Raw genomic sequence first — 15,368 nt, forward strand, 5'->3', positions numbered from 1 at the left:
GTGAACCCCGCCGGGCTGTTGTCAGTCTGCGCTTTAGGCCGGGGAGAGGCGGCTGAAGGGCTCCGCCGTACCACGCTGACGTGGGCACCATGGATTCACTCTGGGAGCAAAAGGAAGTGTCTTTTCCTCCTACACTCCCACACGTGCCCCTTTCACTTGTTTCCAGCCCCACAGAAAAAAAAAAAAAATCGTCTATGAAAAACCTGCCCTAAGCAGCTCTGCGCGTTCAGGGAACAGATGAGAAACTAGACAAAAAATAATCCCTTCCTGAAAATTTGTGTGTCTCCTTGCCTGCTTTTCCACTGCTGCTCGGTCCACGCTAATCCCCCCTCGTACTTCATAGTTATTTATATTTTATTTTGAACTTGCATCGATTTGAACCCCCCCCTCACAGCTTTCCCCGCTGTATTTTCCGTGTACGGTGTTTCACTTGACTTCACCTCTTTTTCCGGGGTCCCAGCAGCTGATGAAAACACACGCTTCTGTCACCTTCTCCAAAGCAGTCCTTGCTGCTTTTCACAGCGAGCCCCCCCGCGCCACGCGTGACCGAGGGGCGTGGGAGCAGCTGCGGACCCGCCTCAGCCGGGAGGATGTCAGGGCAGAGTGAACAAGAGAGCAGAAATAAAATGCTGAATATTATCCAGGCAACCAGCCGGGATATGTACCTAGCGGCTTTGTTTTCGCTGTAGCTAGAGTGACAAAAAGAAGCGGGACAGGGGAAAAAATGTTTTTATTTAGATAAGAAACCCTTCCCAAAGAGAAGGCGCTCCCCGTGCCCGGGGGTATTTGGGTCTCCCAGCCAGCCCACGTCGCTCGCTCTGCCCCGCCGCTCCACGGACGCGCTTCGTTTTGAAGTGAAATTTCAACCCCCTCGAGACGTTGCTTCTGCTTCTGCCAAACACCGATTCCGCCGGCAAGGGCAAGTAATATATGGTATAAATGAAGTTTTAAAACGCCCCGTCATCCGGCGCCGCTGGGTGGTAAAGCACCTCTCGGGTGCTTTGCGTGGGGATTAGCCAGCAGCAGAGTTTGGGAAAGTTGGGTGCGGCGGAGAGAAGCGCGGGAGTTGTTACCTCTCTGTGTTTAGAATTATGGGTTTCCTACTGGCTCCCGGTTCTTCAAACAGTTAATTCTCCCTGCCGGTGCTCCAGGACTCAGATGGCCAAAATTCCTCTCCCTCAAGCCCGAGTCTCCCTCCCCTCCCTATTGGGTCGCAGCTTTTGGGTCTCTCCCGAGCTCTCCCTCCTATTGGCCGGGGACATTTTTTTTTCCCTTTTTTTTTTTTTTTTTTTTCCTTGACAGGCGCACGCAGCCTGCCTAACTCTTGGAGAAAAAAAAAATCCCAGAAGTTTGGATCAATCAGAGAGAGACAGAAGGAAAGGGGAGAAGAAAAAAAAAAAAAAAAAAAAAAAAAGAAATCCAGCCTGCAGCCCCTCTGAGCAAGTGCTGGGACCTGGGCTGAGCACACCCTCCTGGCTCTGCCTGCGGAGTATCTGCAGCCTCATGTAGTGCCTTCAGGAGACTGAGGGCTGGTTCTTCTGGGGGTGCAGCTGGGGAGGGGTGGGGGGGGAGAAAGAGGCAAGAGGCTCTGCCTCTGGTCCCCGAGCTGTGTGCTCGCAGCCACTGGTCGCTCCTCTGCCCAAGGGTCTGGGCTGGGGGATAAGATGAGTGAGAGGCGAAGATCGGCGGTGGCCCTCAGCTCCCGAGCGCACGCTTTCTCGGTAGAAGCCTTGATCGGGACAAATAAAAAGAGGAAACTGCGAGACTGGGAGGACAAGGGGCTGGATTTGTCCATGGAAAGCCTCAGCCCCAACGGCCAGCTGGGGGACAATGAAGACCCGACTCAGTGCCTGGACCTCAACCCCGGTTAGTGCGACTCCTTTCTTTTCGGGACCCCCCTTCTGCCCCGCTCCCTCCCAGTCTCTCGCCCTGAGTCCTGCCGGGAGCTGCCCGCGGGGCAGCGCGTCCCGGAAAACATCCGAGACTGGGAGCACAGGAAAAAAGAAGCGGGAATTTTGCGGAGATTTCTTTTTTATGCTGCTGGTTTTGTGTGGGACTTTTTTTTTCCTTTTTTTCTTTTTTTTTTTTAATTTTTTTTACTTTTTTCCCCCCTTGCAGTTTACGGGGACTTTATCCTACTCGCTGTCTCTCTTCACCCCCCCACATAGCTCCGTGATCTCCTGCGAGGGGCGGCGTGTTCCCTCTGCTTCCTTTTTATCCCTCTCTCCTTCCACTCCCTTCGTCCTTGTCGATCGCGATAGTCCTTCCCGGCTGTCTCGGGACACGCGTTTCGTTTTGCCCCAGAGTTTCCCGAGCCCCGATCGTGGAGTTGCCGGCTGGGTCGAGGGCAAAGGAGTGGGGTGCGGGATGCACGCCTCTCATCTTTTCCGAGTCACCGGCCACCCCCCGTGTCCTCCCCGCGGAGACCCTGCCGCCCTAAGCGGAGCTTTCGGTGTAGGAGGAGGATATGGGCGTCCAGGATCAGCGCTGCCCCGGGGCCCCGGAGCGATGGGGACCCGCTGTACACCCCCGCAGCTCGGGACCCTTCTCCCGGGATCGGACCCGCTGGGTTCCGGCCGGCGCGGCCTCGCTTCGCTCCCGGTACGGAGCGCACCGGCCGCGGGGGGACGGGGAGGGGGGACCTTCCCTCTCCGGAGGGAAAACCCTCCCGGCAGGAAAACAACCTCAGCGGGTAAGGGGCACTGCGAGGAGTCCAGCCCCGCCGCCGAGCCTGGATCCTCCCGGGAGCCGCAGCCAGCGGAGCAGCGCCGGGCCCGCGGCCCCAGGGCCGGCGGGACAGGGTTAGGGGAGAGGGAGCACACCACTCCCCTCCTGGTGTCTGCACTTTTAGTTTTAAATTCTCGTTTGTTTATTTTTATTTAAAAGAGATCCAGTAGCTCGCAGCTATCATTTGGCTCAAGGCAAACCCTCGGTCTCCTCTTGTCCCCTCCCTCCCCAGGCCGATTCTCTCCGGCCTAAAACGACCTTCCGCAAACGCAGCCGCGGATCCGCGACCATCCCGAGGGTGAAAACGCGATGGGCCTCGCTCCTCGAACTGTCCCCGCGTCCTTCTCGCCGTCCCCTCTCCCCGCTCCTCAGGGCCTTTACAGGGGACGGAAGGAGCGGCCCCGCTCCCACAGTTATAGCCTGGGCAGAAGGCGAATTTTAGGTGATTTCTCTTTGCTTTTAATGCTCGGATTGGGCAAAAAGGTCAAACGATTTCTTTGCGCAGACCCTAAGAAAAAGGGCAGAAATATCCTCCACTCCTGCCAAGTCCATTTTGCTGCATTGGGACAGCAAACACTTTTTAAAATTTATTTTATTTATTTTGCGTGACGTTCCCTGAGCTATCAATTAGCATAAGCTGCCCAAAATTCAGATTAAAAAACCCAAATCAACAAAAAAACCAAAAACAAACAGAGGGGGAAAAAAAAGAGAATTTTAGATCGAAGTATCAAAAAATATTTATTGTAAAAACGGATATTTAAAGTGTTTTAAAGGGAGTTAAAGACCATGAAGATCTCGCCCCTCTACGCCCTCAAGGAACCGCATTTCAATTTGCTTTCAACAGCGGCAGCCTTTTCCGGTGCGGCTCCTAGGGAGAAATAGGTAAAATCTGCTGCCAGGGTCGTCTCTCTCAGAGAAGGGACGGGCATAAAAGAGAGGGAACAGCACCGATCAACCAGTCAAAAAATAGCCTACGGTTTCAGAGGCTTCCCCGTTCAAAAGAATAAATACGCGACCAGAAACAAAAATCTGCTTTCTAATAACACAGTGTATTCTGCGCATCAGTCTTCTTTTTTCTTTTTTTTCCTTAACAGTTTTACAGTTTTTCTTTTTATTTTAGAACCGTTTCTCATAAGTTTTTAGTCGCAATGGGGTATACTTTTCTATGGTCTAAAAGTTTAATTTGCCTATTTCTCTGTGAATTCGAATTGTGAAATTGGAAAACTCTCTGTGCGCCAGGTTGGAGAGAGGGAATGTCTGTTAGTGCCTGAAACCTCAGAAAGCAAACGTGATGTTTTTCATAAAGCAAAGGAAATCAAGAACAGTTTGAGAAATCATTTTTAGGAGGTTGATAGACTTTAAATAAAGTCCGCGACTGTAATTTGCACAGTCACTTCATTAAACCTAATTCCTCCGCGGTGTACTTTTGCTGCTGGGTGAAAATTGATTAGCGGCTCTATAATGACCACCAAATTCCATCTTTACAAGACCTAATTAAGAACAAACTTTACACCTAACGTATTTTAAACTTGCCAAATCTCCAGTGATATAACAAAAAAAAAAAAAAAAAAGAAAAAAGAAGAAGAAAAAAAAAAAAAAAAGAAAAAGAAATTAGAAAAGGGAATTTTTATAGCGTCCCAAAGGTTCAACACTCAAAGCCGCTGCCCTCGAGTAGTGACGGGCTGTTCCTTCTGCTGGCGGTATTGCTGGTACGGGGTGCTTGTGGAGAGGCCGCAAGTAGTACAGTTCGCGCGGGGAAATTAAGTCTTGGTTTTCGTGGGATAACCTACATCGGTCTAGTCCCATTTATCCATCTTTTCGCCTAAATTGCCTCCATTTCAGCGCGGGGGGGTCTGAAAACCATTCAGTGCGGGGAGCTAAACGCGGTCACGGATAGTGTAAGGCTTCTCTCTCCTTTTCCCAGATCTTTTGCGTGCAGGCGGGTGTGAGGGTTTCTCTCCCAAGAGCGGGACACATCCTCCGGCAGGGCCGAGGGCAGGAGGCGGCGGGGCGGCCGCGCTTCTCTCCCCGCATCGCTGCGGATCTGTGCGGAACGCGTACAAACTGCAGCCTTCGGGAGCGCCTGGGAGGCAGCGCTACTCGTTTTAACCCGTTTTGGCGGAGTCCCTGACCCCTTACGTGCCATCTTACAGCCGTGCCCAAACTCTTCGGTGACGATATTGGCGAGACCTCCCCTCCCTCCGGGGCCGCATCTTCCTGGGAGAAGAGAGGTAGCAGGCTGGGAGGTGCCGGGTCGGGCTGTGGCGTGGGCAAAGGTGAGAAAAGCAAGCGGATAAGTCCCCCAGGTTTGTAAAAAACATCTCCCGAGCATCCGACTTATTTATGTCTCAGCCGCGAGTTTTGTCGCCAGAGTTAATGTGCTTTTTTTACGAGACTCATTTAAAAGGGGGATAAATGTGGATTTTAATCATGTGCGGGTTCAACCACTAAGTTGTGAAAAGGAATTCGGGATTACAGCGGCTCTCACCTTCTCTCCCCACCACCCCGTGCACTGGGGAGTGGGGCCGCGGCCGGGCCGGGGGAGGCAGAGCTGGCCCAGGGGCTCCGGGGAGCCTCCCCTGCTGCCCCCGCATCCTCCCCGGCACTCAGTTCTCGCCTCCGACAGGCCAAAGGAGGAGGAGGAGGAGGAGGAGGGTGGTGGGACGCCCCTCCGTCCCCTTGGCAGGTTCGGTTTCAGAGGGCAGCAAAACAATGGGCTCGGATGTCTTCTGGGTATTTATAGATTTAACCTGAGCAGCGGAAAGGTCACGGGGGCCCCAGGCGTTGCCTCCCCTGATGTATATATTGTTTACCGTCCTCGACGGCGGTGCCGTTCGTCGGCCCGTCCCTTCGCCACCCCGAGGGCGCTGGGACAGACCGAGGCAGAGCCGAGCTCGTTCCTTTCCCCGTCTAGAGTTTAAGACTTTTTTTGATTTTTTGGAGTGAGTGGGTGGAACGTGTCTCCCTGGAGAACGGCTGCTCCTTCAGGCGGCCAGGGTCTCTTCACGGCGAGACGAGCACAGGCGCTTCAGAGGCAGAACAAAACGGTGCGGCAGATAAATAGACTTTTTCGGCTTTGGGTCCGTCCTTTCCCTCGCGAAGAAACACACAAGCGATTTTGTAAACGAATTTTACTGCCGGTGCAGTCTTTGTATCACACGTCCATCCCATCGGTATTTTTGGTTGCATATATTAAAAGTGCACCTACCGGATAAAAAAAAAACCCAAACCACCCTAAAACAAACAACCCTCAAACAACAAATTAAACAAAAGAAAACAAGACATTTTTGAGAATTTAATTATTCATTCCTTGTGTTTACCTGAATCTAATCTGGCCAACTATTGCGAGCCCCTGCAAAGAGAGAAAAACACGGCACACATTTTAAGACTCTCAATGTATCTATTATTTATGCTTATCCGTAAGATTAAGATCCGGCAGTTTGACAAAGCTTTCAGTGGCTGACAAGAGCAAAACCTTCAGCTCTTTTAGCCTGGAGTGTTGTTCTCCTGTGTCTCCCGAGAGGTTGCATCGATGTCCATCCCAACCCCGCTCTGCCGAGGGGTTCCTGCTCCTCCTTGCCCACGGGCAAACCCCCTCCACCGGCGGGGGTGCGGGTCTTTACCTCACCCTCCAGAGACGTAAAGAGATTTTAAGAGCAGGAGAAAATGAGATTGACCCTTCTACTTATTTGTTTATTTATTTAGTTATTTGGTTATTTGTTTGTTTGTTTTAATATCCTTACTTCTGAATGCTTATATTGATGGAGTCCATGCTTTGAGCAATGCCTGTTAAACCCGTGAAGAGGGAGTGACTTAATTCGGTTTCTCACTTCAGCTTTTGTGTGAGTAGATGGGGCTAGGATTTCAGGAGCTGGCAGAGCAATTTTTTTTCATCTCTTTCCCGAGGTAGAGCACACTGGCGTACATGGTCCTCTGCATGTTCCTTGAGGCTCGTAGATGAGCAATGCTCTGTGACAACGAGATGTAAGACAGACAGTGTCAGCTTTGCCTTTGCCTTGGGACTGAGCGTTATTGATGAGAAGTCTTTCTAACGAATTTGTGTGTGACTGGGATTGTATGAATTCATTCCACCTGTTGGATCATCAGTTTGCCTCTTTGAGTAGGGATACGGAGCTCAGATCCATTGCTCCCTTGTGTACACGATGGAAGGAAATGCGAAAATCTGCCCCTCCTTATATCTCTGTTCCCCCCATACCCCAGCAGGAGAGCCAATGCTCTCGTCTTTCCCAGAGGAGACAATTGTAGGAGGCAGATGGAGTTGTCCCGATGAGAGCCAGGAGAGCTGAGCCCTGTAGGGGCTTGGGAAAGGACTGTCTTAGTCAAGTTCATACTCCTCTGACCTTGGAGCCCAAGAAGACAGAGAGGAAGGATTTGTTCCTGTGATAATCTGTGTCTTACTGAATTGGGGAACTGTTTGTGAACAGGGTTTGTGAAACTCCTCCTGTAGAGACAAATCACACACACTGCATTAAGAGGGCAGGTAATAGAATAATTGAGGCAAACCTTAAAGAGCAGCAGAGCATTAGTAAAAGGGCAGTGTGTCAAACAATTTCTTTCTTTCTTTCTTTCACATGTATATTAAAACTGCAGCATTTTTCACACAGGTTTATTCCATCTGCTGGTAAGGGGAAAAGCTGCTGTTTCAAAAGCTGTTTCTTGTCTTCAGCAAGAACTTTGAGAGAATCCAAAAAGCTTCTGTTACAAGCAAAAGTCAAGTAATTCCTTACGAACCATCAATCACTTCTCCCTCCTCCCATTTGGGACTGAGCGCTTATATCAAATATCAGCCCAGCTAGCCCCTCCTCAGGCAGAAGTGTCCTGCCTGCCTTACCCGTATCTGTCTTTAAGGAAAACTGATGCTTTTTTCAGATGGAAAAGTTGAAAGATGCCTTCCAAGAGCTCTGCATTCAGGAAAGAGCATTTACATTGTTTTACAACACAGTTGGTGCCATTTGAGTCACTTCTACTCACACAGATCTCTGTTCCTATTGTAATCCGCTGGATTCCTGAATGAATCTTTGCTTGCAGTCTTAGGTCTTCAAAGACCAAATTTTTTTCTTTTTTCCATCATTTCTTTTCCTGCCTTCTGATCTAGATTACAATAGTTTAAATAATGCACTAAAACCAGTCTGAAAATATTGAAAAAAATTCTGAATGTATTGATATAAGATCAGATGGCATTTACATTTCCCTTTTTGTAAAATTAGTAAAATCAATTCAGGTGTGATTTAAATCAACCCAAGTGTCCGTATTGAGATCTGTAGTTTACACTCGTGACATAAAATCAAATTCAGTGAAAGAAACTTGAATTTTCTAGACCTGACAACATTTCAGAGATCGACAGAGTTTCCCAGAGGGGCTGAGCATGCTAGTGCCCGCTGATGGAGTTACAGGATTTTGTGCTAGCTCTTAGTTCTCTGACATCCTCTTAAATAATGCAGTTAATTGGCAGTAATGGGCTGGGACCTTCTGTTTAAGTCCTGACAGAAAAGGCATTGTGGGTATACACACATCTGGGCACTGTCTGTCAGCCTGGGAGCTGTGTGGCTCCTTTGGGAAGAGCAGTGGGCACCTGGGTGTAAGGAAAATGCAAGTGGGGTCCTCCCAGTTCTCCAGTTCCTAATCCTGTCCAGAGCAGCTCTGCATAGCAGGGCACTGAAAGATTTTGCTTCTATAGCTTTTTATTTGAACTACAATTTCCTCAGATAGACTGTACCGTGCAGCAATGCTGAGACTTTTTTTTCCAGAGGGGGGAAAACCCCAAAGGTGTAGCTTTCTGCTGCTTATTTCCAATACTGTTGAAAATAAGTTATGATTGCAACCTTTACACCTGTGAAACATCTGCTGTCTCAAAATACAACCCCACTGCATTTCCCGTGTTAAAACTGTAGTGTGCTCTAGTGAGAAGTGCTAGGGAGAGATAACACAATGGTATGGCAAAACTAAATTGAGATATCTTTGAAAACAGATTGAGAATTTTTGAAACTGAGAAGAAATGTGTGCCAACTGAAATTCTAGTAGCAATTTGTGTCCTGGGGGCATCTTTTAATTGCATATTCTTCAAGGTCAGTAAACAATGAATCAGTAAATCAATCCCAGAAGTGATAAAAGCACTTGCTACAATAATATTTACAATAATATTTTCATATACCCTTTGCCTAATTGAGCTATTGATCTGAGAGCATTGTGGAGATGGTGAAAGGACTGTCTGAGTCAGAGCCCTGTGACAGTGGGCTGTCCACTGTTGGCTGTGTGTTTGCAAATGCAGCCTCGCAGCTGTTGCAGGGGAGGATTCACCCAGTGAGTGGCTTAGGCCAGCACACACTGATTCACAGCAATGGAGGATTTTAATTCTGGGACTCAGAAGAAAAAAAAAAAAAATGAAGGAGGTGAGGATTCACTTAGATTTAGATTAGTCAAAGATTTTTAAAAGTTTTTTATTTTATGGAGAATCAGGAAAACTTAGGGTTTGGCCAGTCTTTCAGTATTTATTTTTGTATCATCAAACTACTTCATGTTTTTAAGTTGTGCAACCATTTTAGAAATAGATCCCAAGCCTCCTTGTTTCAATTAATTAAAAAGTACTTTTAAAATAGATCATAGAATGAATTAGCAAATAAAGAATAAAGCATTTTTTTTATCTAATACTCAAATCAAGCATTTGGACACTCAAAACCTGTTCCCATTTTTCATTTTTCTATACGTCAAAGCTCTTTGTCAAATTCTGAAGGATTTAATGGATTTTTTGTTTCTTCTAATATATACATATATACATATATACATATATACATATATACATATATACATATATACATATATACATATATACATATATACATATATANATATATACATATATACATATATACATATATACATATATACATATATACATATATACATATATACATATATACATATATACATATATATACAATTAAAAAAGAAGTGCAGCTGAAGTCTTGCATGATAGAACTTAGTCCCTGTCAAAGTTGATGGCTTCACTTCACTGCCACTGCACCTGTTCATTCTTCTCAAGACTTTTGCTTTTTGGGAAAGAAATCTTCCAGTATTGTTAAAAGGATATTTCCAACTATGTCCACATGTGTAACTCTTGGAAAGGAGCTTGGGAAGGAATTATTGCAAACCACGTTTGAAAGAACCAATTTAGTGTTTCTGAAGAGTACTTAACCAACTGGTTAAAAGCTGACACAAATCATATTAATATTCAGCACATTTATATGAATGCAGCCACAGCAAAAATTGTTTTAAAATCAGTGGGCCAGGGCACACAGAATGGTTATGAATGACTTACAGTTCTTTGACTTCACTCAGGGGCTGGATGCACTCTTGGCTAACACTGACATTTTTTCCATCACCAATGAATTAACAAACCTGAGCTTCAGCTTGTAGGAGCTTCAGGAAATAGAGAACTCACTGATCAGAAATCTCCCCCAAAACCAAGGAGAAAATTGAGGACCTTGAAGTGTCTTTGCTTTTAATAAGAGTGAAGAACTGTGCATTAATAACTTTTTAAGAAGCTGCACTAGTAATAGCAATATTCCTAAAAGGGATATCAGAAGTGCTGCTTTCTTCTGATACCAGCATTTGTGTGGATGCCTATGCAGAGAAAATAATTCCAATGAGAACATGTTACAACATTTAGAAATGTATGGTGCATATGATGTGTAGTTTAGGGAGGCTTTAAAAATAGGCTCTTCTTGGTTTACCCTGAAATGCCTGTAGATCAATTCTGTAAGTCTGAGTTTAGTGAGGAAGAAGGAAGCTTGGGAATAGATGGAGATTCACAAGTAGATTTTTTACTTTTCACCTAATCACCACACTGGACTGTTTTCAATCCTGCTCTGAGGATCCTATTGAAAGGTCAATTATTAAATGTTCATAGGTGTTATTGTAAACACATTTAATGACTTCTACAAGAATCACTTTCTTTGATGAAGAAATGATCCCGGTTCTGCCTGTCAGCACTCTTTTTCATCTTTGCACTTAGCACAGAAAAAATGCAAATGAGTTTTAATTGTGCTTTATGCAGCCTTGCTTACCAAGGTGAAACGATAGTGGAAAACCTGTTGAGTATTACCTTATACCCTCTCAGACTTAATGGAAACACTCCTACTGGTTTCTTTAAGAGCAAAATTCAGCCTTCAGGTAGTGCTGGACTCTGCTGCTGCCTTAGCTTGTAATGAAATACCAGGCAAGAACTGGAACTGGCAATACTAAATTTTTAGTTGACGTATCCTAGCATGGAGGCTGCTTGGAAGCACTGCTAAAGGAGGGCCTGATTCTTTGACATGCCAAGCATCTGCACTTCAAATAGGACTGTATGGTGCTGATTTTCAAGGGTGCAACTTCTGTGACCTTATTTTCAGTGGTGTTAAGAATGTGTAATCACCGTGGAGATCTTAACCTCTCCCTTGATTTCTGCTCTGAGATACCCTAAAGGGTCTGTGGTAGCCAGAAAGGAGGCTCCTCCTCAGCACAACAGGGAGGACTGGAATAATTTTGAGGGGATTCCTTTCTCTTCTGCTTCAATACCGTGTCAGCCTATAGGAGTTAATCATGACAGTGAGGTTAATACCTGGGTGATCATTTTATGCTATAGTTGGTTCATGTTTGCTCTTCAGATTTAGTGCAAATGCCTGATAGTGTGAAAACAATCAGGTTGGATCAGATGCAGGTTTCTGGATTGTGCCTGTCTTTGCAATTTCTAAGTGCTCCTGCCATTTAATTGTGTAATACAATAATAAGTGCTCCATACAAGGCAACGAGGCAGTTATTTTTACACTGAAAAGTTATTTTTTTGCTTCATAGAGCTTAATCTTTTTGTGCCAGAAGATTGTAGCAAGCTATGAAAATACAGAATTCAGCCCATGACTGTGAGTGCTTAATGGTTTTTATTTTGCTCTGGAATTTTAAAGATAAATAGAAGATTTATTATCTTAGGATTTGGGGGTTTCCTGTGCCAAGCTCTTTGGAGAAAATAAAAAAGTCTTCATTTACCATCAAACAAGCCTAGCAAAGTCTCCATGTGCCTAGTGGCAGGGCAATCACATTATTCACTTCACTTCAGGAGTGTTAGCCACATGAACTGTAACATCACAGCGCTGTTACACAGGTCCCTGCAATGCTGACGGAGCGGCAGAAAGCCCACACTGCCCCATTAGAGACTCCTTGGATTATTCTGTACAGTGTAATTCTGTTCACTCCATAGCTCAGGAAATTGTGCCTGAGCTGGGGAAAGGGAGGGCAGCTGTGGAAGTGCCTAGCAGCGTGCTGTTACAGAAATGGACAATAATTAATCGCTTTTGTGAAAACATAGCAGTAGAATGTGGCTTCAGGAATAAAAAAAGCCACCTCAGTCTGCTTCTCAGAATGAAAGATTGGATTGTGAATTGGCTGGTTATTAAGAGAGTTTCAGGACTGTTTGCTCAAGTTACATTAAGGTGCTGAGCATCATTTATCCAGGGCAATGCTGGAATAATTGATTTAGAAAAAAATGAAAAGAGGTTGTATTGAGTACACACAGGGAACATAAGAAACCAATCCAGTATGTTTACAGCCTTCCACAGAAAGGCAGTTCAGCCCCAAAGGGGAATGGAAAATTTCTGGGGCAGTTTTAGCCTCTGTTCTGTTGCAGTGTCAGATGCCCTGCTCCTGGTTGTGCTCTCAGACACCTGCAGGACTGGAATATCCATAGGCTTCTGTAGGTGCTGACTTGTCCTTGGGCTGAGAAATGATAGAAAAATAGCAAATCAATAATAATTGTGCTGTAGCTTAGCTGGATGAGGACTGGGTGTCCTGAACCCTTATTAGGGGCTCAATTGGCTGGGACAAGGGATGCAATATTCCAGGGAACAAACCAAGTCACCACTGTGTTGATGTCGAGCCACAGGTGTACATCGTCCTCCTGGGAATGAAATGATGGGAAATCAGGAAAAGATGAGTCAACAGTGGCAAAGGAGTAGAAAACCAGAAAACTGATAGAAAACCAGAGAGAGGGATCACTGTTGGGAAGGAAGAGGAGAATGAGGTGGGAAAGGGAGCGGTTTGGAGCTTCATTTCCTACCCACCAGCTGCTCTCAGCATGAGAAGAAATTAGAAACTATTTTCAGAGTTTTTCCCTGCATCTGGGTACCTTCCTGTGTTGTTTTTATTTTTTTTCCAGAATAATGAATAGCATGGTTCCTATACATGAAATACACTATTCAAAATGGTTTCCACAGACAACTTAGGACTTTATACCAGTAACTGTAATAATTTGGTGTAGTTTAAATATGTAAGAGAGGAAAAGGAGGACCTATCAGTTAAGAAGAAGCTTTCATGGAAAAGAGCGGGGTTTCTTCCCATGGTCTTTGTTCTCCATGATTTATGTGCAAAAAAGTTAGGAATTTCAGTAAAAATTAAAAATACTCTTCTAGAGAGAATATTTTCTCTTATAGTCAGTTCCACAGGATTTTTAGAACCATATTTAAAATCCTGTTTGCAACTTTTGCTACTCTGTGCAGGTCTTTGGCCTTGTTATAATCAATAGATGCTACACATGGAGTTAAGTCTATTATATTTTGCAGTTGCATTGGCTGAATATTATGTATTTTCACTGAACATAAACATCATATATTTCATGCTTTATAGTATTAATATTTAAATTATCAGTATACAGAAGTCTTTGATGTATCAGAGAGACTGTGTTAGAGATAATTGCAGTGACTGTAGTTATTTATTCTATAGGTGTACCTAGAGGCAATTTCTAATTGCTAATTAAATTATGCGTAGCACATTTCTGATTGTTAAGGTTTGTAATAATTGAACTCAATTTATAATAATCATGTACTTCAGATAATTTAGTCTTCCTCTACTCAAAAATTGTACTTGTTGTATTGTTTATGTGTGTGTTTTTCCTGGGGGCATGGCTGGAAGGAAGAGGGACCAGTTTTCTGCACAGCAACAAAAGTTTTTTAAAATGCCATTCTGGCTAGGGCTCCCAAACTAAAATGAAAAATTATGAATAGTAGAATTGTTTTTTTGTTGCAGTTATTTGCAGTTGAATGAGAATATGTGTTTGTGAACCGACTCTCAATCATTTTATTTGTTAATATTCAAAGAACTACTGAGTATTCATGAGGATGCTTGACAGTCATTAATTAAAATATAAATAATTACGTCTCAGATAGTTGCTTTTTGCTGTACCATTTACAATGATGTTTGCTGTGCAGACAAATGGTAAGAAAAACCTTATTATTATGGCCATCTAATGAAGCATATAATATTTATTTTTAATTTTTTTCCTGACAATTAAGCATTTAATTTTTAGTCTTCTTCACCCCCCCACCATTTCTGCTTTCTTTTTTCCTTTATTCCACCTTCACAGTTGTATTATTTCTGACCTGTCTGAGCTGTGGCTTTCCTCCTGTAGGTCAGGGTGTTTGTCCAGCTCAGTTTCTAAAGCGGGATGTGATTCATTGTTAGCGCTCGGGCCGCTGCACGTACTTTGTCTGGTGACTTTTGGTGACATCTTTGTCTGGTGACTCCTGGTGACATCTTTGTCTGGTGACTTTTGGTGACATCTTTATCTGGTGACTCCTGGTGACATCTTTGTCTGGTGACTCCTGGTGACAGCCCCGAGCTGTCCCTCGCTCACCTTTAACAGCACAGCAGAGCATCAGCTCACACCCAGGGCCCCAGGCCATTGCAGCTGTACAAAGAGTAACATTTTGAAGGTGTTGGTGGTCAGTCACCCTCCTTTAATGAGACAACATCCACACCAACTCTTTATGCTGTGGTTGGCTGAATTTTTTCCCAGGTACACACTAAGATGTGATCTTCCTTGCCTCTTTGAGCACAAATGCTCCTAACTCTTCCCTGATATCTCTGTCATAAGGGGACTTCAACCAGGATTTGTCATTATTTCACTTGTGGTCTGAGTTTGATATAATTTAATAATAAATTTGAAAGAACCGTCAATGGTATTTGAGTAGGAAATCAAATCTCAGTACAAGGGAAATCTTAAATTAAAAATGAAGAAATAATAAAAGTAGAGTTTTGTGAAATAGAACAGAGGTCTTGAGGGTTTTTGGTTTTTTTTAGTGCACAATGAATTACAGATGAGATATCATTTAAAAAGGAATATTTTGTGAAAAAAAAACCTGAAAAAAATTCCTGAACTATGTTTCCTCTTTGTCCAAGATATTGTGAAAAACCCCCTTTATTCTTGTATGTCTTAACAATAAACAAGTGAATAGAAAGCAATAATTTCTCATTTGTGAGGGCAGAGGAATCTGAAGCTGGAGGCCTAGTTTGCAGAGTTTGTAGAGCAATTAAACATAGCAGGATTCCCAATTCAAATTGTTGGCTCAAAAAGCATCCTGATTTAATAAGGAAAAAACAGGAATAAGTCAGTGATTGAGTTCCTTGGACAAGGGATTTTCCAAACTGGAGATCTAGCATTTGCATTTTCATCAATTGCATTTCGACTACCCTGAAACAGATAAAAACAGTTATTTTTTTAAATGAGGACATGACTTTCAAAAGTTATTAGAAAATATTTGTTTGTTTGTTTTTCTTCACAAGAATCTTTAGATACTTATTTGGGACTAAATTCA

At 44.3% G+C, this 15,368-nt stretch overlaps 1 protein-coding gene across 1 annotated transcript in view; it reads left to right on the top strand.

Moving 5' to 3' along the window:
* Positions 1-1,403: 1,403 nt before the first annotated feature.
* Positions 1,404-15,368, top strand: part of TBX15 (T-box transcription factor 15) — a 90,832-nt gene continuing 76,867 nt past the window's right edge. Inside the window, exon 1 of the mRNA XM_015648168.3 lies at positions 1,404-1,866. Coding sequence (XP_015503654.1) covers positions 1,665-1,866 — 202 coding nt within the window. The 5' untranslated portion in view covers positions 1,404-1,664. The remainder of the gene's footprint in view (positions 1,867-15,368) is intronic.

Source organism: Parus major, chromosome 1 (assembly GCF_001522545.3).
Source record: "Parus major isolate Abel chromosome 1, Parus_major1.1, whole genome shotgun sequence".
In the NCBI taxonomy this organism is placed as follows: Eukaryota; Metazoa; Chordata; class Aves; order Passeriformes; family Paridae; genus Parus; species Parus major.